The sequence below is a fragment of the Odontesthes bonariensis genome, chromosome 8 (genome assembly GCF_027942865.1).
Source record: "Odontesthes bonariensis isolate fOdoBon6 chromosome 8, fOdoBon6.hap1, whole genome shotgun sequence".
NCBI lineage: Eukaryota > Metazoa > Chordata > Actinopteri > Atheriniformes > Atherinopsidae > Odontesthes > Odontesthes bonariensis.
In genome coordinates, this window is record NC_134513.1 from 15,334,636 (window position 1) to 15,357,621 (window position 22,986).

Here is a 22,986-nt window from a genome sequence, read left to right on the forward strand (position 1 = left end):
TAAATGTTACGATGAACGAAAGGAGCTGTGCAAAATGTTTCCTTTATGGATTCAGAACGTCGAGCCACTTTAACCTTGAGGGTGTCTGTTCATTTGTATTATTACAGCTGCCTCAAACCTCATTTTATGCAATTACATACAATTACTGTAAGGTACAAGCAAGTAATTCAACTCATTTTTTCAGCATGATCTGGGCTTTTTGAATATATATACTCTGAAATGATGTCAAATGGCACTGATAGAGATTGAAAAGACTTGATGCACCAAAAGCTGCCCAGCAACAAGGCCATATTTGATGCAGCTTTCTGTGTCCTTTGTTTGGTTTAACTATGTGCAAACATTTGGGAACTCTAGGGATTTATAAAGGTGCTATGTGTTCCCAAGTTAAAGTGATACTCCGGAGTAGATTCAACCTGGGGTCATTTGAACCGTGATATCCAGCCAAGTAGCCCACCCGCAGTTTTTTCGATATTGGCTGAACATCAGCTGAATTACTGAGTTATCCCGAATAGCTTCGTACAAGGGTTAATGGATCCTGGTCCATATCTCCAAAATTACCACACTAAAATCACATGCCATGACACCAAACTTCTACAGTAGTACAAATATGGTCTGTACTCACAAAGCGATGCATTTGGAAGTTTGAAAATAGTCCAGGAGTTTATTATTATCAACACAAGCCTGATAGCTTCTCTGTAGCTAAAGCTGCGTCGACGTCACTTCAGGGAGCTGGGAGCTTCAAAGTAAGATGAGGGTTGATCTACTACTGTAGACAACAAAGTATATGCTATATTCTACATGTTTTTTTATGAATTTTTTATGTTGTAGAGTTGTGAAATTATTTTATCAATGGAGAAATTGAGCAGCCTTGCTTTGTTGTCTACAGTAGTAGATCAACCCTCATCTTACTTTGAAGCTCCCAGCTCCCAGAAGTGACGTCGACGCAGCTTTAGCTGCAGAGAAGCTATCAGGCTTGTGTTGATAATAATAAACTCCTGGACTATGTACAAACTTCCAAACGCATCGTTTTGTGAGTACAGACCATATTTGTACTACTGTAGAAGTTTGGTGTCATGGCATGTGATTTTAGTGTGGTAATTTTGGAGATACGGACCAGGATCCATTAACCCTTGTACGAAGCTATTCGGGATAACTCAGTAACTCAGCTGATGTTCAGCCAATATCGGAAAAACTTCGGGTGGGCTACTTGGCTGGATATCACGGTTCAAATGACCCCAGGTTGAATCTACTCCGGATTATCACTTTAATCCAAGCTCTCTAAGAAGATGATTAATATTTTTTTCATTCTAAAACTAAAAAGTAAAGCACAAACGGTTCCAACAGATAATGGATGTGAGACAATGATTCCTGAGTTATCTTCGTCATGTGTTGTCGCGGTGTAAGTCACAGCTTCTAAAGTTCCGCCTTCTGTTTATTCCAACAGTAACGGCACGGCCGGAAAGATGAACGGGGCGCTGGAGCATTCGGATCAGCCAGACCCGGACGCCATCAAGATGTTTGTGGGCCAGATTCCACGCTCCTGGTCAGAGAAGGAGCTGAAGGAGCTGTTTGAGCCGTACGGAGCCGTCTACCAGATCAACATCCTCCGAGACCGCAGCCAGAACCCTCCACAGAGCAAAGGTGCTAACGCCAACGCGCACTCACAGTGGCTTTCTTTTCCTTTCTTTCCTAGCTGCAATCTATCTTTCATATTCACTCCTGTCCTCCATCCTTCTGCTTGTATGGTCCTTCCTCTCCTTCTTTTTCTCCCTTTCCTTAAGCATGCTGGCATATCTGTGTGTTTGCATGTGTCCATGTTTTTTTCATTTCCTTCTCCATTCTTTCCTTCTTTCCCTTATGTTTGTTTTTTTCTCATGCCCCCCTTCTTCTCTTTGACCTGAAGGCACAACAGCCACGTGTTTTCCTTACATAAGACACGTGCGAATGACACAAATGCAATACATGTTCATGAATCCAAATGCACAAGCGGAAAACACAAGCCCACTTTTTCCCCACTCAGGGATGCACGGCAGTCGTGCTATCGGGGCCCCGTCCCGGCCGTTTAATGGCTGAACAAATTATTTATGTGCAAAATTAGACGAGCAAACAGACATTTCGTGCACCATTTGAAGACAAAGACTTACCACCTTGCCAGACTTACAAAGTCAATTGTGCGAAACTGCGTGATTTGCAGCTATTTTCCCCTCATTCCCTTTCTTTTTTTCTTTTTTTTTTTCTTCTGATGAATTCGTCAAGTGTGAGAGCAAACAATAGAGACGGCAGCAACGAACGGGCAGACAATAGCAGGTGCCATATTAACAGGCATCAACCGGAGTGGGGGCCGATGACACTCCAGATGAGACATGGAGAGTGGGATGAAAGTAAAGAGACCGAATGAGAGGATGACAGGAAGGGGAGACGTGGTGCTTCCATCCAACTGTAAAGCACACATCCAGTTTCAGACTGTCTCTTGAAACAAAATACGAATCAGGGAGATGACATGCGTGAAGGTATTAAACACTTGTGGAATTTAATGAAGGGGTTTTCCTTTTTTTTTTGGCAGATTCGTCTTCATAATTGTTTTCTGTAATCAATGATATTTTAATGTCATAAATCCACAAAGTCAAGCAAGACACAAGATATAGAGAAATTTCGTACGTTTTGAATCGCCTGTTTGGATACAAGATAGTTGCCGCCTCTATTACAGCATTTTTTTCTAATCCAGTAACATTATTATTCTGTAAAGAAGTCATAAGCAAGAGCTGTAAAAAGGTCCTTATTGTTAACACCACTTCTGGGTTTTATGTCCTGGTTCTTGAGTTTCTTTTGGCTGCTTTGGGAAAATAGAAAATATGTTTAGATATTTGACTTTTTCCCAGATATTACCAAGTAATACTCACCAAAGTTACTCAAAAAAAGAGTTGCCAGCCTGGATTCTGAGAGGGGGGGGGTGCTATCTTGCAGAGATGGGGACTCAAGTCGAAACGAGTCGCTGTTTTGATGACTTGTGACTTGACAAAAAATAAAAGACTTGAGACTCGACTCGAACTTGGAAGTTAAAGACTCGGCACTTGACTTGACTTGAGACACTAGGACTTGAATGACTTGAGCGTTAAGCATCTAGCATAACTTCGAACTTTGTTCGTCATTTGAAGATCCATTCTGACCAGTAAGTGCTCGTCAAATTAGCTAATGTGATCCTGTTAGCCTAGTCGGTAGTTAGCTAACGTTAGCGTGATATGATACGGGGTGGACAGGTTGGACACATGGGCCAATGATGTTTACTGACAGTTACTTACATCTTGTCTTTTCACTTTATTAAGATCAGATTCTGCAGGTAAAATTGCATTAATAAGGTGACTTGACTTTGACTTGACTTGACTTGCCCAAGAAAAAATGACTTGGGACTTACTTGAGACTTGAAAGCTAAGACTTGAGACTTGCACATGTGTGACTTGGTCCCATCTCTGCTATCTTGTAACTGCTGCTCAACATCGCAGACGTGTGTGCAGTTTCTTAGATACAGAGTGTTGAATCAGCAGAAAAGAGCACATTTTATGCCAAACTGCCCAAGGCCCCCCATAATGTATCCCCGTGGGTCCCAGAAGTTAAAGCATAGATTGCAAAACATTGATCAATGGTGTCCTAAAGCCATATATTTGTCCCACACTCCCTGACAGGTCAATCTGTCCATATATGGAAGTGTTTAGAACCATTTTTTCTGTAAGTAATAATTTGAGTAGGATTTATTTTCTTACTATACTTATTCTCGGATACTTCATATGCATCTATAGCTGTCATTTTTAGGAACAAAAGAAACCTTTTATGCATGCAAACGTTTGAGCGGCTCCGGGTTTTGTCGTGGAAAAAAAAAATATATATTTTGGACACCTCAAGTTTTCAGCTCTCCCATAAGGTTTATCTAAATTAGATTATTTCAGTGGCATTTAGTTTGGAATGCACTCGTGAGGGGAGATTTTAAAACTTTATAGATACATTGAGCCCTCCAAACCTAGCAGTCGGCAGCCATGGATTCTCTCAACGGATGATATCTCAACTGATACCCACAAAGCAAGAAATTACCATAAAATATAGACAAGTGTTCAGCTCTTTCCTCCTTCTTTTGTAATGTAATTCAGGAACAGTTTCTCTCTGGAACAGTTAAGGTAAAGTTGAACCTGAAAAGACCTTCAGGACGATTTGGCAGACTCTGCAGTTGGTGGATTTTTTTTCCTATTGTGCAGCTACAACTGCTCTAATACAACTAACATGAAGAGTCATCAGAGGAAAACCTTGTATACATGATCAAAACAAAAATTTGGCATCAGAAGGTTGCAGATCAATAACCAAAGGGGCCGACGCATTTTTGAAACGAGCTGATTTACAAATGTGTGATTGGAGAGGAGGAAAAAAAAAAAGCTGTATTTCATTAATGGAGCACTTCTCCAGCTGTTTGGCCTGAGGGTGTATGGATCCTGGTTTGGGTTTTGTGTTGCAGCTCGCGCCACGAGGAGCATTTCTCTGTCGGAGGAAATGATACGCCAGCAAATTCTAAACATTAAATAATTAACACGCACGTTTGAGATTCCAGAATGAATTATACCCCCTAGCAGGTGAAAAACTGAAGGGGTTTCGCTCTGTCTAATACCCAAACCTTAACACGAAGGAAAAATTTGGGGATCGGACCTCCAAACGAGCAGCGCTTGAAAGACGGCATAAAAATCTAGAAATTGGAATCGAGGAAATCTACCACACAAGAACGCAAAGTCACTTGACTTCCAAGAAAAAGTGTTTGCAAGCTGTTATACTCGTGAACGGCAGCAGACATTTCGACACCTTGCTTCAATTTTCACTCCAGGTTTTTCTTTTTGCGATTATTTTTGCAGGATTCCACCTTGAACTTTCCTCAGAGGATGCGTGGTGTTGTTTTCTTTTGTCAGACAGGCAGGCGAGATGATCGGTTCTAAATTTTGACATTGTACTGAGTACGTGTTTTGAAGCTGAATTTAATTTCCGGCGGTTAAAAGACGTGTCCATCACCTCCCTGCACCGTCACCTCAGTCGGATTTTAGTTTTTGTCCCTGTGATTGATTTTCTCTCCGGCTTTGTCCGATCGCGAGTCGCATAGATTATGAAAGCTTGCATAAGGCGTTCTTCCAGCAGTCAAACCAACTAATTCATGCACGTCAAAACACTTTGTGGTTGTGTGCTTTTAGCTTTGAGAGCCTCATCTCCCTCCTCTCCCTCCACTGTAAGGGTGGGGCTGGGTGCATATTGGCGGCGGTTGCCCCTTCTGTCCTTCAGCTCCCTCAAATGTCCCGCTTCATCTTCACTACCCTTGAAATGAGTTTATTTTTACGGTTGATGAGTCGAGAGTATCGCTCATCGTTGAGGGGAAAAAAAGAAACTCAGCCGCCTGGCGCGCCTTTCATTTTTCTACTAGGAACGCCGGTCCCCCTCTATATGCCTCTTCTTCTCTCCGTAGTCTCTTTCTGTGCTCTGAGGTGGAGTGTATTAAGAGGAAATGTAGCATTTGATTGGGCTCTTGCCGGCCTTGTTATATGCAGGCTTTGAGCACTGTTGTTGTTTTCTCATAGTTAGGTAAGCCTGCCTGGCCTCATACGCACCCTCTCAGCTGCAGTCGCCCTCTCGCTGGCTCCACAGTTGAAATTTCACCGGCGTCAGGGAAGCCACGGCCTCTCTCGCCTCGACGTGTTTATTTTAAATTGGCGCCAGTGTCGTTTGGAAAAAAAAGGTCTCGGTCATTTGGACCACCGATGCCCCGTTTGGTGACCCAGAGGAACTTTTTCCTTTCTTTATGAAGCGGCAGCATGGGTTTAAACGAGCTCGTTAGTCGCACTGTTCCAAAGGAAAAAGTTTCACAGCTACCAGAACAACTCCAGTGACTTTTTTTATCTCCTTTTTACAGTTTTGTTTACGTCCTCATTCGCCAAAACTTGGGTAACTTAAAAAAAAAAGCACAACTCTATGAACAGTAAAAGATAACTTCTACAGAAAATGCCCATGGAGGATTTTTTTGCCCTTGAACACTAATGACAAAATGAATTATTGTTGAACTCAGACAAGTCAGTCCGCTTTGCGTTATCTGAATTCTCTAAATGAAGTTAAAAAGATTTTTTTTTTTAAATTTTATTTTATTTACTATTTGCAACTTAAAAGTTTTTCTTCAGGCATTGATTAAACATAAAAAGCTAATCACCATTTATAGAATGCACCAAAGTAACCCACTTGAAGCCTTTAAAATGGCTTAGATTAGCCCTGTTTACGACAGAGACTGTCTGTTATTCTGCTGAGGCAGATATAATGCCAGTCAACACCGGAGAAGAAGTGATTTATTTTTATTTTTTTATAAGCAAGAAAACCCATTCCTGAGTTTCTAAATCAGGAGGTCCATGAACACGGAACGAACTCCGTTTCAGCTTCTTTTTAGACGCTTGCATGAGGCTGTGTCATGGGTTACACACTTTGTATGTTTTCGATGGACAGTTAAATCGAGTTGCAGGTGTAGCTTGACCGGGCTATTTGATTGGACTTCTGTGTCCTAGTATACAAGAGGGGGTAAGGGATCGATTTATTGACTGAAATATGACGTCTCTGCTATGATTGATGTTGATACGCCCTTTTTCAATTTTAGAGCAGTGGGCTTTTTTTGGGTTGACCTAATATATGACAGATCAAAACGATTAACAAACAATTTAGATGGCAGTAAATGTTATCACTGCACTGTTTCCCTGTAGATGCCCTGTAGTTACGTAGCCTGGGTGCCAGCCGAACTTAGCCCCGCCCATAAACCTTTTGGTCGGGAAGTTCGGTCTGGCTCTGCTCAGTTGGGAAATCATTATGCCCGACATCAAATCAGTCGACCCAATCAGATTGCCAGGGCGGGCTTTATACGATGATGGACAGATGATCAACAGGGACATTATCGACGACTACGTCACTAAAGAGCGCTCGGTTTGAATTCGTTTGAAACAAACATGGCTGCCGCTGGAGAGCTAGGGTGTGTAGATTCTGCCATCGAGTCTGTTCTACAGGATCTCCACATTGCATTAGTTTTGAAAGACGAACAGAGGAACGCGATAAAGGCTTTTAATCGATAGAAAAGATGTTTTTGCCGTCCTTCCTACAACAAGTGTGTGTCGCTTAATCTACGTCACATACTACGTTGCTCTGATTGGTTGTAGGTCTATCCAATTGAGCGAAGAGGCATTTTTTTCTCCTGGTTCGGTTGAAACACGCCCCATACTCAAAACTCTATGGAGCGGTATCAGACTCACATTCTGACTAGAATCGTGAGTATGACGTAGTCAGGCTAGTAGTTACGGGCTTCCTCTGTTATTTCTGGGTGGAACACGCGCTCTATGCCTGGGCTAGTTTGTGCCCAGTTAAACATATACATGCAGGAGTAATCTGTCTGATAACTCTGTCTGTGTGTGTGTGTGTGTGTGAAGAAATTCAATTTAGTTTTATTTCCATCATATTATAATGTGTTTTAAAAGCTGATTTTAGGTTAAGTATCACAATAACTTATTATTTCCAGCATACTTGGGTACTGGTTAATTCATACATACAAATTTTAAAGGGAAGACAGCCTTCCATTTGATTTTGTTTGCACACAGATTGTAGGATGTTGCTAAATGCTAATATAAGATGAATCTTATTTCTGATGGTCAGCCTTGGAACACTTGGAACACAATATGAAGCCTCAGTCCAAAGGTAGAAATGCTCAGGCGTAGTGTAGATTGTTTTCCACCTAATTCAGAACAGAAAAAAAACTCCACAAAGAATAAAATTCCATATGAAAATGTAGAAGGGTTGCAATTTGAAGTCTGTTTATTTGTATTCACCAATTCCCAACTAAAGTTCTCTCAGGGCAATTTACAGAGAAGGTGAACAAGTTCAATTTCAAGTCCAGTGAAACAGTTCAATCCAGTTCATTCTCATTTAGGTCAAATCATTACAGTCCATTTCAGTATACAGCAATTGTGAATTGCACGTTCATGAAAAGTCTTTGACCCAATTCAATCTCCCCCCTTCTTGGCATTCCCAGTAGAAAACTTAATTTCCAGTGGAGGTGATTATCTTTTCCTGCTGATTTCACCAAGCTAAAAATAATTCCCAGCTCAGTCCTGAAGGTAAACCCATCTGTTTTCCTTCGTTTCATACCACCAGCATTTCTGAGTTGTAAAATTCAACTTTACCAAGTCAGATTTGGCCTTAAATTGGACTGCTATGAATAAATAAATGATTAATTAAAAGACGCTGAGAGATGAAACCAGAGACTTAATACTCGCTTGGAGCTCTGGCTAAAACCACAGTTTTGCACGTCTAACCAGCAAGTGGATATCTGTGGATCAGTGTAATCCTCCCCCCCCGTCTTATTATTGTCATCATCTGGCGTTGCATGACGGTCTTGAGTGCTGCTTGAGAGGCTGTTGCAGCCTGACAAAAATAAAATTCCATTGGAAAAGAAAACACAAGTCATTTTGTGAATGTTTTTGCCATAATAGAATATCATACCTCCAAAATATCATAACGGCTTCCAAAAATGCATACTGCAAATACTTTGAATGATCTCTTTAAGCCTGTTTAGTTTAGTTTGGAAGCCAAAACATAATCCATCACAGAGCACAGTTTGGAAGTAAGTTCGGTTTCCTTTAGCAAGTTCCCAGATTTTTGTGTTTGGTCCCAAAAGCACTAAATTGTTTCCCTTTGTACACCATGCAGAATCCATTTAGCAGTTTGACCCAGGTATGTGCATTTAGCATATGTCTATGTGTGTGTGTGCATTAATGCTGACTAGGACAGTCATGGGAATATCACAGCACTACTGTTGGTTTAATGCGTTTGGAGTTAATAACCAGATGACCGAATGAGCAGGGGAGGAGGGGGAGTGAGTGAGAAATGGAGCAATTTGCCATTTTCTGCTGAAAGGGAGATAGAGATGGAGGGGTAGATAAAAAGAGAATGCGACAAGGAGAGCCAGAGGGGTAAACAGAAAATGGTCCTCTTGCTAAAACACAACCGTGAGCTCCATGACGAGTTTGTTTCAGTGTGTGTGTTTGTGTTTTGGCAGGGGATGCGCTATGTCATTTATCTTAATGATACACCATAGCCCACATGAGCTTCTGAGACAGAGACACAAATACATTAATTTTAATGTCTTCATTAAATGGATCTATTCACTACAAAAATCTGTGCCCAACATGACCTGAATTTAAAAAAAAAACAAAAAACTTAAATGTAAGCTACCTGGGCTTTGAATCATGCGGAACTCGGACTGAATGGTAGGGTTATTATGATGAAGAAAAAAGCTTGTTGATGAAGGGATTCAGTCACTCTGACCTGCATGTGACGAGGAAGCAAAGCGAGGGCTGAATGGTTGTGTTTGGAAGCAAATTCAATTTTCCAAAAGCAAGAGACACACAATTTATCGTGACTTCAATCCTATCCTGCAGGTGTCTGGGTTGTAGAAAGGGATCATTCAGATTTCACTAAAGCTCGTTGATCATGGACTGTCCTCTCAGGTGGATGTATCACCAAGGCAACCTGCAAAATGTAATGGTGCTGTGTAATCATGGCTTAAATGTTAGATTTTAAAAGTTTATTTTAGGCAAAACCAGACGGAGATTTCGAAACAAACCAAACCGTAACTATGTGCACATGCACAGCAATATTCCAACTAGTCTTTCAACATTCAAAGTTTTGTCCAACTCGGGTTTCTAACTCTTTTCTTTTTACCGCTTTCTTCGCGGAACACCTCCAGAGCCAGTGTTGCCAGATCTTGTGACATAATGATGCATGATGTGTGAAAACAAACCTAAAGAAAGCAACCGTGTTCTTAAAAAGAAAACGAGCCCAAAGGCGTCGGGTGCTTCCATCTCATTATGCTCTGTTCTAGGTAATGTCTGCTTTATTTACACTAATATGTTCAAAGGATTTCCCATGAGAAGTCTACATCGGAATGCCGGAGGGTGTGGTGGAGTTGTCGTCATGTGCTTTCCCTTTTTGGTTAGCTATAGCCACCCACACCGCTTGGTTGGGGTCATACACTTAAAACTACTTGGTTGGGTTATAAAAACATTGCGGCCTCCCCTAAAATAAGATCCTCTCATTCTGCACAGATTAAGTGTGGCAGCATGAACAAAATCATTTCCGTTCAGTTGAATGCTGTCCCATGAGACCAGGCTTGAAATTGCACAACAGGACAGAGTTGTCATAACCTTCCCGTTTTGAAGACCCAAAAATTAGGAGGGAACAGCTATTATGTTTTGTTGAATATCAAATTAACTACTAACATCTTTCATGGTCGACTCTCCAGCCAAGAAAGACAGAATCGTTCATTTCAGCGAGTGCTCTAAAATAGCACATCATGTTCATCCGACAGAGACCTTGAGGGCCTTCAGAAATGATTACAGATGCAATGGAGGGAGTGAGATGATGTTATATTAGCACTATAAAGCCAGTGAAAGGTGGATGTAAGATTGCATCTGCATCCTCTGAACTGATCAGTTCAGATCATGTCTCACATCCGTCTGTAGGATGTACCTTTTGAACTGGATCTTGCCTAACCGGCTCTATTTGTAAATAGACATGCAACCTTCCTCATTTCTGTGTGCCAAACACCGAGCTCATTCTGCAAGTCTTCATCCACCTGCACCCATGTGATTTTAGTACCAGAGCCAATCCCCTTACCTGCAGTGTTACCGAAGTCTAATCCAGACCCGCGTCTGTAGGAGCCAGCAGAGAGCTGCAAGCATTTAGCAGCATGCATAGACAAAAAAAAAAAAAGGGATGTTGCAGATTGAAATGTCATCTTGATGGCTAATAAAAGATGATGCTGAATTCCGGTGAATATCGCAGACATAATTTCGAGCTTGGAGATAGACACATGCACAGATTACAGCCTGTGATTTTCGATCACTGCTCAGATCAGAATCTCCCTGCCTGGGTTACTCTGATGCCGCATCCAGGGACTCGCACACCCGTCCAATGGCAGACATCGGTTTTGCAAGCCAACTGTCTCCTCTCGCTAAGCTATGGCAACGCTGAGCGAACCCTCTTCCGTCCAAGACAATTATCTGCTCTAATGGATTCAGTTGAGATGAGGCCGACCTGAGACGGGGGACTGATTTATTTCATTCTTTCCTAAAGCAGAGCGGCCAATTATATCGCCTTAACTAGACGTTAGCTTTTTTAGTCGGCTAACCAGGCCCAATTAGAGAGCAGCTGCAGGTGGATTTTAATGGGAGATTTTGTGTGTGTGTGGATTCTCAGCTCATCTCTGTGCCTTTTTTTTCTCTCTCTGTTTATACTTTTGCATGCCTCAGCGACGGAGAGAGTTGCTTGGTTTTAAGCAAAGTTGCAGAGCCTTGAGTTTTTTTCACCCTTTTTGAGCACTTCAGGGTCATCCTGGAGGCTTTGAATTCCAGAAAGCGGTCTTGTTGCTTCTGCAAGCAAGAGAGGGAGCGAGGGAGGATTCGGGGAAGGAGTGTGGGGCGGGTGACATTGGCGCTTTTCCACCAAAGTAACCAGTGGATTGTATAGATTTGTGAAGTGCTGCGAGCTGGACCGAGTCCTACGTTAACAGGATTAGAACATCAGCCAAATGCCCGTCAGAGAGGCAGCATTGTTTGAAGCCATCCACTCATCCTCTCCCTGTTTTTCCATCTGTAAATCTGTTCTTTATTGGGCTGTCAAACTCGGAATGTGCTCTCTGTCGTTTTCTGCCTATCCCTGCTGTCACTCAGCGGCTCTTTGACACACATGAATTATACACCTTGAGGGGCATTTTTAAAGCTGCAGAAGGCAGAGAGGGATCAGTGATTTGGGGGGCAAGAAATATCCTGAGTTGGAGGATGTATCCCGTGCCACCCAGAGGCTTGTGTGATCAGTAATTGCTGTAGTTAATGTGGGTCAGCGGTTGAGTGGAACCCCAGGGGTCAGATGGAAAGTGGAGGGGAACGAAAAGGAACTGGAGTGATGGAGGGAGGAAAAAGTGAGTCACTGTGAGCACACTGCCTCAGGTGGAGGGATTTGGGGGGTGAAGCTCTGTGATAACCCTCCCGACACCTGCCTCTTTTTTACCCTTTTTAATAACCATACTCCCATTCTGCCGGATTGCAAGGCATTCCTCCTTTTCACCCACCCCGGCTCCATCTTCAGTCTGTGCTGATTCAGCCCCACACATTTGCGTACTGCACAGAGCAGCAGTTGCTAACCTGGAGGTTAAATAAGACGGGAGGGAAGATTTTAGCACTTTTGGCAAATAGAAATTATGTAAATTTCTTCAGACTATTGATACAGTATAATTCTACCTCCAGAGAATTTTGAATATTACTCAAATAAATCAATTTGGAGGAAAAACATATTCTTAGGCTTACTGGGGGATGAAATGCACTTTAGATGTATGCAAACTCAGATAAAGCATGGCAAATACAGCACATATAGTTTTATTTTAAAGAATAACCAGGAATTACCTGCAATTGTACTCACTTTGCATCAAAATCATCATCTGTATTAAGAATTTACCAAAGCTGAGCTCATTCTCTCAAGAATTCAGCACATCTACGACTTATCCTTCTTTTTTTTTTACCACTGAATGATGTGGCTCAACTTACTTCAACTTTGCTTTTGGTATAAGTCACTTTACTTCCTTTATCTCTACAGATAGTATGGCCTGAGCAAGATTGGTGGACCGTGAAACAAACGGGAATGACAGAAAAACTGGACAGGAAAACTCAAGCTTGTGTTTAACATGGGGATCACACTGTAGAAGTTTGCATCCTCAACCGAATACACAAGTATTGGGCTTCTTATCAGAGTAAGCATAACAACATGTGTGCTAGAGCTCACCCAGGTTCAGCTGAGGGGAAACAAGATTTACGAACTGTGTTCTCTAGGTGTTTTTAAAGTCAGCGCATGGATTTGTAATTGGCTTCTTTCCTCAGAGCACCCGGAAGTATGCTGGTGTGCAAGAGTTCAGCATCCCTGCTGTTACCTCCCTACGCATCTCCACTGCCCTTTGATGATGATGATGTGTGGGATTAGTTCTTTTTATTGTCTTCACTTGGCTCTCCTGTGAAGGTAAAAGGTACGTCCTGTAAGACATACCGAGGAGTTAAGAGTTATCCTATCGCGGCTTTTAGAGTAACTCTTACTGCTCGAAACGGTTCCACCCATTAAACACAAAAATATGTTGGGAAGTATCTCAGTTTTGTATTAAAACGTCTCCAACTGGTTGTCTCTTATCTTACCTGCAGAAAAACCGCTGTACAGATGTTGTTCTTAACGGTTCTTTATGACCACTCAGTGGTGTGCAGTGTTTTCACATCAATTTGATATTGGCTTTGCTCACTAGGAGCCTGGTACTAGAAAACTTACCTGTGACTGTCTATCTACCTCGACCTCTACATTATTGAAGCAGTGTGGGATTTTTTATATATATATATATATATATATATATAATATAAAAAATTTTGTGCCTTTAATGGATAGGAAAGTTCAGAGAGACAGGAAGCAGGGGGCAGAGAGAGGGGGAACGACACGCAGCACACGGCCGTCCGATGTGGGACTTGAATCGGGGCCAGCTGCAGTGAGGACTATAGCCTCTTGTACATGGGGCGCCTGCTCAACCCACTACGCCACAGACCACCCCTGTTTTATCATTTATTTTATTTTGTAAATGTCTGTTGCTGTCCTGCTGCGGAACCAGAAAAGAAAGTAATCGGCGGATTCACCAAACATGGAGAAGGGTACGGAACTTTTACTCGGCCATTTTCATTTTAAAGTTTTTCCAGACGGCAGAGTCGACAGAACCAAAGTCATCTGTAAACTCTGCCAAGTTGAATTGTCTTCTCAGCGTAGTAGTTCCAGTCTAAAATATCACTTAAAGGCAAAACACACAACTGATAGCAGCAAGTCATTCAAGGAAACAGACAGTGGAGCGAGGCTTCTACATAAAAACTACAGAAAGATGCTGATGTTAAAAGTGTGTTTGCACAACAAATGTTATGGCACTTTCATCCATATGGCAGCACATTTAAAAGAAAACTAAATGCTAAAAGCTATACACTACTTTTGAATTCATTTTTGGATTTTGCGTACAAATGCGATTAATCGCGATTAATCAGGGAAATCGTGTGATTAATTAGATTAAAAGTTTTAAGAGAGATCGTTGCCCAGCCCTAATATATATATTTACATAGTCGCACAAACATGTGCTTTTTTAAAAAAAAAACATCTTGAGTAGAAAATAATATGACATACTGCACATATGAAGCGAAGGGATCTGTTCTTGTGTAGACGACCGAGCGCAGACAGTGTTCAGAATCAGTTCCAATGATCTCCTCGTGACCGATCCTCTTGGCTCTCAGCGGTGCAGCCGGCATATACTGTGTTGTGTCACAGTGGCACAGGATGCTCTTTATCTGCTGACCTGACTTTAGAGTGTCACATGGAGCAGACAAGCGGCATCTTTGTGCGCTTTCATCACAGGTATGAGACGGCCATGAGAGAACTTGATTGTGTCAAATTTGTTGAAAATAAAAAAAAGGACTTGAGGCACATAAGCCTGAATTCACCCCCCACCTAGTCAGCCCTACTATCCCGTGCAGAGAAGTCGGGTCGACTTGTTGTTTAGGAGGTTGATGTGTTGACAGAGGTGGGGGGGTTTATACTCAGTCAAAGGCCCCCTTCAGTAGCCATGAAGCATTTATGAACAGGCATCTCCCTCCCCTGCTCTTTATTCCGCTCACAACCACTGTTTCTCCCCCCCGTCTTCTTCTTCTGTTGCGCACCCTCTGCCCTTCTTCCTTGTGTCCTCTCCACCTGTCTCCCTCTCTCTGTTGCACATGAGCACCAGCTTCTAATAGATTTCTTCCACTCTCTGCGAGTTTGTGTGTGCACGTCTCTGGTGTGTGTTTTCGAGAGTCCCTCTTCAACAACACAAACAGAGTGGATCTCCTCTCTCTCTCTCCGAGCCGTCTTAGTAAATGTTTGTGCTGCGAGAAAAGAGAGACACACAAATTGATGGAGAAAGTATTCATGTCAGTCTTTAGCACTTTTCACATGTTGCCGTTCACGTACGTTTGTGTGCGAGTGACAAGCATACAATTCCTGCATCTGCTCTCATTGGCTCACTGTAGTTTTTATGTGTGTGTGAGCAGCGAGTGTGCTGACTCTTAAACAGGTGGAACTGGAGCACATTGGGGAATGTCTGTGTGTAAATGTGTGTGTGAGGTCCACTCCTCTGCTCTTTGATCCTCATCTTGACAGCCCACCACCTGGGACGAGCCGCCACATGCAGCATGGCTCCCAGGCCCCCCGCTACACCTTGGGAATCACAACACACAGCGGCTAGCGGAGCCTTAACAGCCAACCCCTCCCCTTCACATTATATGCAGTCAGAATCGCTCATGCTAACACCAAAAGCTAACCCTCCCATACACAGATATGCAGAAAACGCCACTGGAATTATAATTCGGTGCGTGCGGCTAGCAGCTAACCCTCGTACACTGTTATTGGAATTGCAAATTGCACACAAGGGGCCAAAGCTTGAACACAGGTGCAATTGGAATTATAATGGAATAATAATGTACAATGCTGAGGCAATGTTAAAAAGCTCCCCACTGAATAGCTTTCACTCTGCACCAAACATGCAGGAAATACACAGTTTAGTTAATGTGCCTCACATTTCAATCATGTTCCCAGCTGAGACGCACTTTTTGTGTTCTGCATGTTTTGGCATTATTTGTGTGCAAATATCACATGGAACAAATTTCGGTATAAAAGAGATGCTTGAAGAGTTGGGCATATTAGAGGGAATAATCGATATTCTGGGTGCTTTTTTTTTTTTTTTTCCCAATATAATTTGGTTTTCAGCAAAGATTCCGGAGGAGAATATGAACAGACACTGACTGTGCCTTCTCTCTTGTTTTTTTCCTTAATTACAACAAGCTGTGACGGCAGTAGGTTAAAAAAAAACACAGCAACCATTGTGCATAAAAATCCAAATGTGTCATGAGTAATGCATTTTTACAGAGTTACACAGTCACTACAGAAAGAACAAACAAGTTACACAAATAAACTGGAACTAAGTCAGTCGACCAGCTGTGTGCGAGGCTGGACTCAAAGGCTGTGTTCGAAACCGCATACTACATACTTGCAAACTGCATACTTCCATTCTGCATACGGCATACTGATTCGATCAGACAGTATGCAAAGCGTTTACCCACAATGCATTTCGCTCCTGCCCGAGCCGAAATCAGCCGGCCTGAAGCTGATTTCGCTTAAGCTCTAAACTCTGTAAACTTTAGCAACATTTGAAACATTTTCAGGCGAGAAAGTAGTCGTTTAGTTCCCCAACGTGTTGAAAATCTGACAAAATACCGGCTATTTACAATTTTGTTCCGACGAATTCGGCGCTACTAGCCGTAGTGAGCAACGCACTTCCGGTTATTTTCACAAAATAAAATACCCGTTGCCTTTTATCATAGGGAAAGCCATTACGATACAATTGGTGCTTTTGTTTTAAAAACAGGAAGTGAACCTACCCTCGTTGTAGCTAGCTTGAAACTGCCATTTTGACAGGAAATGACGATCGGCGACGTCACGTTACGTTGCATCTTGGGTAGTTTGAGTATGAGTAGTAACCTCGTGATGCATACCCAACATTTCGGCGAATCTAATATGCATCCGGGAACTTCTCGCTTACTCAAACTCGCTTACTAACTCAAAAAGTTAGTATGAGTAGTGGGAGTAGTAGGAGAAGTATGCGGTTTCGAACACAGCCAAAGACTTGAGTGGAAAATCCTCCCCATAGATTTCATGGCATTCTTGGGCCTAGAAATGACCAAACTTGAGGATAGAGTTGGAGGTTGATACCTGAAACCAGACTGGACAGAAATGGTTCAAGTTGAATACTCATATTCAAACACACTGATGCAGAATTAATCTAGCTGATGACACCATGGCCTGTTGGAAATATTTGGTTATGTGGTATTTCAAGCGAGAAGTCTTCTGCATTTTGAGTGGGAGTCTCCTGGAGTCGGATATGTTTTGGAACCGTCACAAAGAGGCAGTTCAATGAGAAAAGATTCATGTAACATTAATGTGGAACAAACTTTATTGATGTACAAACGTTTCCAACTTGTTTGGTTACCAGATTCTGATGGAACGTCAAGACATTAATTAAGCAAAAGGGTAGAACAGGATCCCCTGGAGTGATGCGGGGACATCTGATGCGGCTCCTCGAGCATAAAGACGAGGTGAATGTGTGGAGGTGGCCGCCTGCCTGAGAGTCACTCGGCTGTGAGAATGACAGAACATAGGAACGTTTTAAAGGCCAGAGATCTCATGGATTGGTTCGAAAAACATCGCGGGTAAAGCTTCTTTTTGACCCGAGTGGTGACATCAGAATTAAGGAGGTGGTGAGGTTGACAGCGTGGGAAAACAGAAGAGACTGCTTGAACTTGAACTGCAGGAAATAAGGGCGGACGCGAGGAGTCAGATACGCAGTGGTTTTGACCTATTTTTTATTTATTTTTTTTTTTCCATAATTCGACCCTCCCTCTGAACTGGTCACGGTGTGCTCAGACTTTCATTTTGTCTACGTGCATACAGGTATTGCTGAAATCATACCTTTTTTTTATATGCATTTTGGACTTGCGAACACAGTTTTAGGTCACTCAAAACTCACTTTTGTTTACACGAGGCAGTTATTCTCTGTTCGGTAGGCGGAGGTATGCATAATAGATGGTTACAATCTGATATGAAACACAAAGAACAAAAAGAGGATGGCAATTTTTAATTTTTTTTTATTTTTTTTATTAGAGCTGCGTGGACTTCTTTTTGAGGACAAAGAACTAAAACAATACCCGTGTGCATGTGGAACAGGCCTGTGCTTTATAACTTTTGACATATCTGTTTAATTATTCAGTAAAAGCAAAAGTAGGGATGAGAGGTTATATGATAAAAAGTTCCTCTGCATTAAAGTATTGATGTCTTTCTCCTCCTCTCATTTTTTTTCTTGAGGGATTTCCATAATTTCATTTCAAAGATGTTCCTTTCATTAATCTTTAGACCACGAGTGCTCTGTCATTTAATTCACAAGCATGCTGCACTCCTAATATTTGTTTAGTTTTTCAATCTTTAATAAAGCAGGGTTTTTTTTTTGCATGTTGAGTGACTCTAATTTAAGGATGTTCCTCTTCATCCTGAAGTCAATTTTTAATGCAAAAGAAAGCTGAACCAGAGTCACCAAAAATCTACAATATAAGAAAGCCCCAACTTCATGCAAGAGTTTTGCGTGTCTTCGCTGCATCAGTTCCCACGTGGACTAAATTGTATAATTTCTACCCAGCGATAGTCTGTCAGTCATGACTAATTTCCCCTCTTATCTCGCTGCTTTCAACCAACAGAAGCTGGTGTGAATCTCTTGGTGGTAAATTGATACTGATAGTTGAAGCGGCGGGCTCAGGGTTTAGTGAAGTGACATGCCGGGCTGTCTTTCACACTGGGGGTCAAAGAAGGAAAAAAAACATTAAGCTGAGTGTTATCCCTGCTAATACACAGGCACTGCACCATCCGAATCACAACACCAATCACGTCGCCGACGCTAGGCTAAGGGCCAACTATTCAACAGCCCTGGCACCCAGAGGACACCGCAGGAATTCAGATCCATTACGCTCCCAGCCTCATCAAAGGGACTCTGGGATTCGGATGCTAAACCTGCTCCAGATGCTCACTGTTGGATTTCACTAAGATTCACTGCAGGGCAAGTGTCATAAGGGCTGGCGCCTGTGATACGGGCAACAAAAACCACAAACAGTCCTCCTCGTTCGCACTGATTTGATTTGTGTCATAAACACGATGGGGAGGACAACAAAGCAGATGTAAACAATGGAACTCTCTGCTCATCTCTGGACCAACAAATACGCCGGCAAAGAGTTAACAGATGGGCAAAACTGGAGGTAGCAGCTCCCAACATTAGAACCTGAAGCAGTGCCTCACCTGTGGATTGCACATGCTAATGTGTATTCACCTCACTAATAAAGCCGGCCCGTGTCTCATGCAAAATAATCTCACATTTATAGCACATGATTGTATTCTGTGGTCACCCTTTAACCTTTAAACACGTAGGTGCTTTTTCCAACATTCTAGAAACACACGACACCCTGTGAGGTTTTTTTTTTTATCCTGTTATGTCTTGTTCCGAATCTTTTTTGTAGCCGTTTAAAAAAAAAGTTGTGCGAACTGTATGGTGAGGAAGACTTTTTCTTAAAAAAAAACAAAAAAAAAAAACCTGTGTCTGTGCTAAAGCAACCAACTACCACTGTGTGCATGAGGAAAATAGAAGTCACACCTCTGTGCATATTGCTTGACTGTGCAGATCTGCACGCCGACTCACCCACAACTGCAGTGTTTCGGCTCATTCTGCAGGGATTATGCACAGATTAATGAAGAGGCAAAGTCCTCCCCTCCTTCACTTTGCTTGTATCTGCTCTACTTTCTTTAGTGTATGCAGTTGGATGTGAGGGAATGAGTCGCTTATGAGTAAGTAAGAAAGCCATTAAGCTTTAAATTGCTGGTTCAAAGATGCCGCAGTATCAAGGTTAGAAATAGCCCAAATGTGAAGTTAAAGTTGAGTTTAGTAGTCTGATCACTGGATTGGATTCTGTTAGCATTTCATTAAGTGATTTGAACTACTGAGGGGAAAAAAAAAAGTGTAGCTGTGTAATAAGGCTATTTTCTAAAAGTGCCATTCAAAAGTATTTGACTTCCTGAAAGCAACGTGGAGCAGGTTTTAACACTGTGAAATATGGTCATTTACAAGCTATTGTAGCATTCATTTCAGCTTGATGTTTCACTTCTCGGCCCAAATCCCTCAGGCGTTAACCTTCCGCATCTATATATCTTTTCGGCTGCAAATCGCAAACTCGAAAACGGAAGCATATGACTGAAAGAGCGAGGGAGCATGAGCCTGGAATACATGGATGACTACTTTCTATAGTGGATGCGGGATAAAGCAGCTGCTCACAGATCACTTGAGGATTAATGAGAAGAAAACCCTTTTTTCCACCACTTTCCCCTCCTCTGTCTTTTTGTTGTTTGTGCACGTTGGTCTCCGTGTGTGCGCCCCGTCATCAAGCGTTGAAACAAATCCAAAAAGCTTTTTCCTCATCTCCACCAGGATGTTTTGTCCTTAACATTCACTCGGTGCCTGCCAGTGTCGACAGGTGATGCCAAGCAGATGAAAAGAGAAAATGCTCTGTGTTGCTCCTCATGCTCATCCCTCCCCTGTCTGTTTCTCTCTCTCTCTCCCCAGGCTGCTGTTTTGTCACGTTTTACACAAGGAAAGCTGCCCTTGAAGCCCAGAATGCACTGCATAACATAAAGACCTTAACAGGGGTGAGTGCGTGTCCTCGATTCTTCTCTACCCACTTTCTCCTCTAATCACACACTCACAGCAGTACCCTTCGGCGGATTCGGCCCAACCTGTGTCGTGTCTGTATGAAAACACCGCTGTGCACCAAGTGTACTGCACTGCTGCCACACTGCATTTGCAAGCATGAGTGACCAATGGTGTGAGCAGGTGAGCAACTGACTGTCGGAGCGAGTTTGTGTGAGATACCGTTGAGTTAACGGGGGAAGAAGCACATGTTAAACTTACCCTATGGGACTTTCTTGTAAACCAAATGCCTTGACAAAAAACAGCGCGGGTATCCTGAAAGCCTGAGACCGCGCTGAGGGGGTTTTCTAAAAAAGTCGGATTTGTGGAACTGCGTGAAACAGGTATGTCATGTCGACCTTTGGGTGACGGAGCTGGACAAACTCACAAGGAAATGCCGAGGTTTCATACGTGAACGTAAAAAAAAGGAGGGTGTATTTTTAACTAAGCCAGCAAATGATGTGGTAAGCAGAGATGGGACCAAGTCACACATGTACAAGTCTCAAGTAAGTCTCAAGTCTTAGCTTTCAAGTCTCAAGTAAGTCCCAAGTCTTAGCTTTCACGTCTCAAGTAAGTCTCAAGTCTTAGCTTTCACGTCTCAAGTAAGTCCCAAGTCTTAGCTTTCAAGTCTCAAGTAAGTCCCAAGTCTTAGCTTTCAAGTCTCAAGTAAGTCCCAAGTCTTAGCTTTCACGTCTCAAGTAAGTCCCAAGTCTTAGCTTTCAAGTCTCAAGTAAGTCCCAAGTCTTAGCTTTCACGTCTCAAGTAAGTCCCAAGTCTTAGCTTTCAAGTCTCAAGTAAGTCCCAAGTCTTAGCTTTCAAGTCTCAAGTAAGTCCCAAGTCTTAGCTTTCAAGTCTCAAGTAAGTCCCAAGTCTTAGCTTTCACGTCTCAAGTAAGTCCCAAGTCTTAGCTTTCACGTCTCAAGTAAGTCCCAAGTCTTAGCTTTCACGTCTCAAGTAAGTCCCAAGTCTTAGCTTTCAAGTCTCAAGTAAGTCCCAAGTCTTAGCTTTCACGTCTCAAGTAAGTCCCAAGTCTTAGCTTTCAAGTCTCAAGTAAGTCCCAAGTCTTAGCTTTCACGTCTCAAGTAAGTCCCAAGTCTTAGCTTTCAAGTCTCAAGTAAGTCCCAAGTCTTAGCTTTCAAGTCTCAAGTAAGTCCCAAGTCTTAGCTTTCAAGTCTCAAGTAAGTCCCAAGTCTTAGCTTTCACGTCTCAAGTAAGTCCCAAGTCTTAGCTTTCACGTCTCAAGTAAGTCCCAAGTCTTAGCTTTCAAGTCTCAAGTAAGTCCCAAGTCTTAGCTTTCACGTCTCAAGTAAGTCCCAAGTCTTAGCTTTCAAGTCTCAAGTAAGTCCCAAGTCTTAGCTTTCAAGTCTCAAGTAAGTCCCAAGTCTTAGCTTTCAAGTCTCAAGTAAGTCCCAAGTCTTAGCTTTCACGTCTCAAGTAAGTCCCAAGTCTTAGCTTTCACGTCTCAAGTAAGTCCCAAGTCTTAGCTTTCAAGTCTCAAGTAAGTCCCAAGTCTTAGCTTTCAAGTCTCAAGTAAGTCCCAAGTCTTAGCTTTCAAGTCTCAAGTAAGTCCCAAGTCATTTTTTCTTGGGCAAGTCAAGTCAAGTCACCTTATTAATGCAATTTTACCTGCAGAATCTGATCTTAATAAAGTGAAAAGAAAAGATGTAAGTAACTGTCAGTAAACATCATTGGCCAATGTGTCCAACCTGTCCACCCCGTATCATATCAAGCTAACATTAGCTAACTACCGACTAGGCTAACAGGATAATATTAGCTAATTTGACAAGCACTTACTGGTCAGAATGGATCTTCAAATGACGAACAAAGTTCGAAGTTATGCTAGATGCTAAACACTCAAGTCATTCAAGTCATCGTGTCTCAAGTATTTCTTCTTTGAAGTGTCTGTTAAGCGAGCTTACAGACCTACAACCTGACCTCAGAATCTAAAAGTGCCATCTTTAGAAAATGGAAAGAAATATCCAGGAAAGACCTGAAAGATTCATCTGGTTGATCCATCTACTGTTCACTCAAGCCTCATCAGAAACGGTCTCCATGGAAGGGTTGGCTGTCAAGAAGCCATTCTTAAGGAAGGGAAACGGGGAGAAAAGGCTGAGGTATGCCAGATGACTCGAGAACTGGGCTGAAAATCAGTAGCATCAGGTCTTATGGAGGGATGTATCCTCCCCAGAGCCCGGACCTCAACATGATTGAAGCAGTGAGGGATCACCTTGACAGAGAACGGAACAAAAAGCAGCCAACATCCAAAGAAGAGCTTTGGAATACCTTTCACGAAAGCCTGGCCAACTGTTCCTGAAGAGGGTTCAATAAATCGTCACACCTATTTCCTGTTTTCTTTTGCAATATATAAATAAATCAGGGGTTGCTCAAGACCTTTGCAAAGGACTGCAGGTGGCATCTCTTATGTCTAAACCAGCCTTAGTTGCCGGCAAAAAGTTCCGTTCAAAAGATGTGCAAGCAAATAAACTGACAATTCTCCTCTTAGCTTATATTTATGG

At 42.3% G+C, this 22,986-nt stretch overlaps 1 protein-coding gene across 16 annotated transcripts in view; it reads left to right on the forward strand.

Annotated features, from left to right (window-relative positions):
• Positions 1 to 22,986, forward strand: part of celf2 (cugbp, Elav-like family member 2) — a 243,674-nt gene that overhangs the window by 138,288 nt on the left and 82,400 nt on the right. For all 16 annotated transcript variants that reach the window (XM_075471887.1, XM_075471886.1, XM_075471874.1 and 13 more), the window contains 2 exons: positions 1,445 to 1,641; positions 20,348 to 20,430. In XM_075471887.1, coding sequence (XP_075328002.1) covers positions 1,445 to 1,641; positions 20,348 to 20,430 — 280 coding nt within the window. The remainder of the gene's footprint in view (positions 1 to 1,444; positions 1,642 to 20,347; positions 20,431 to 22,986) is intronic.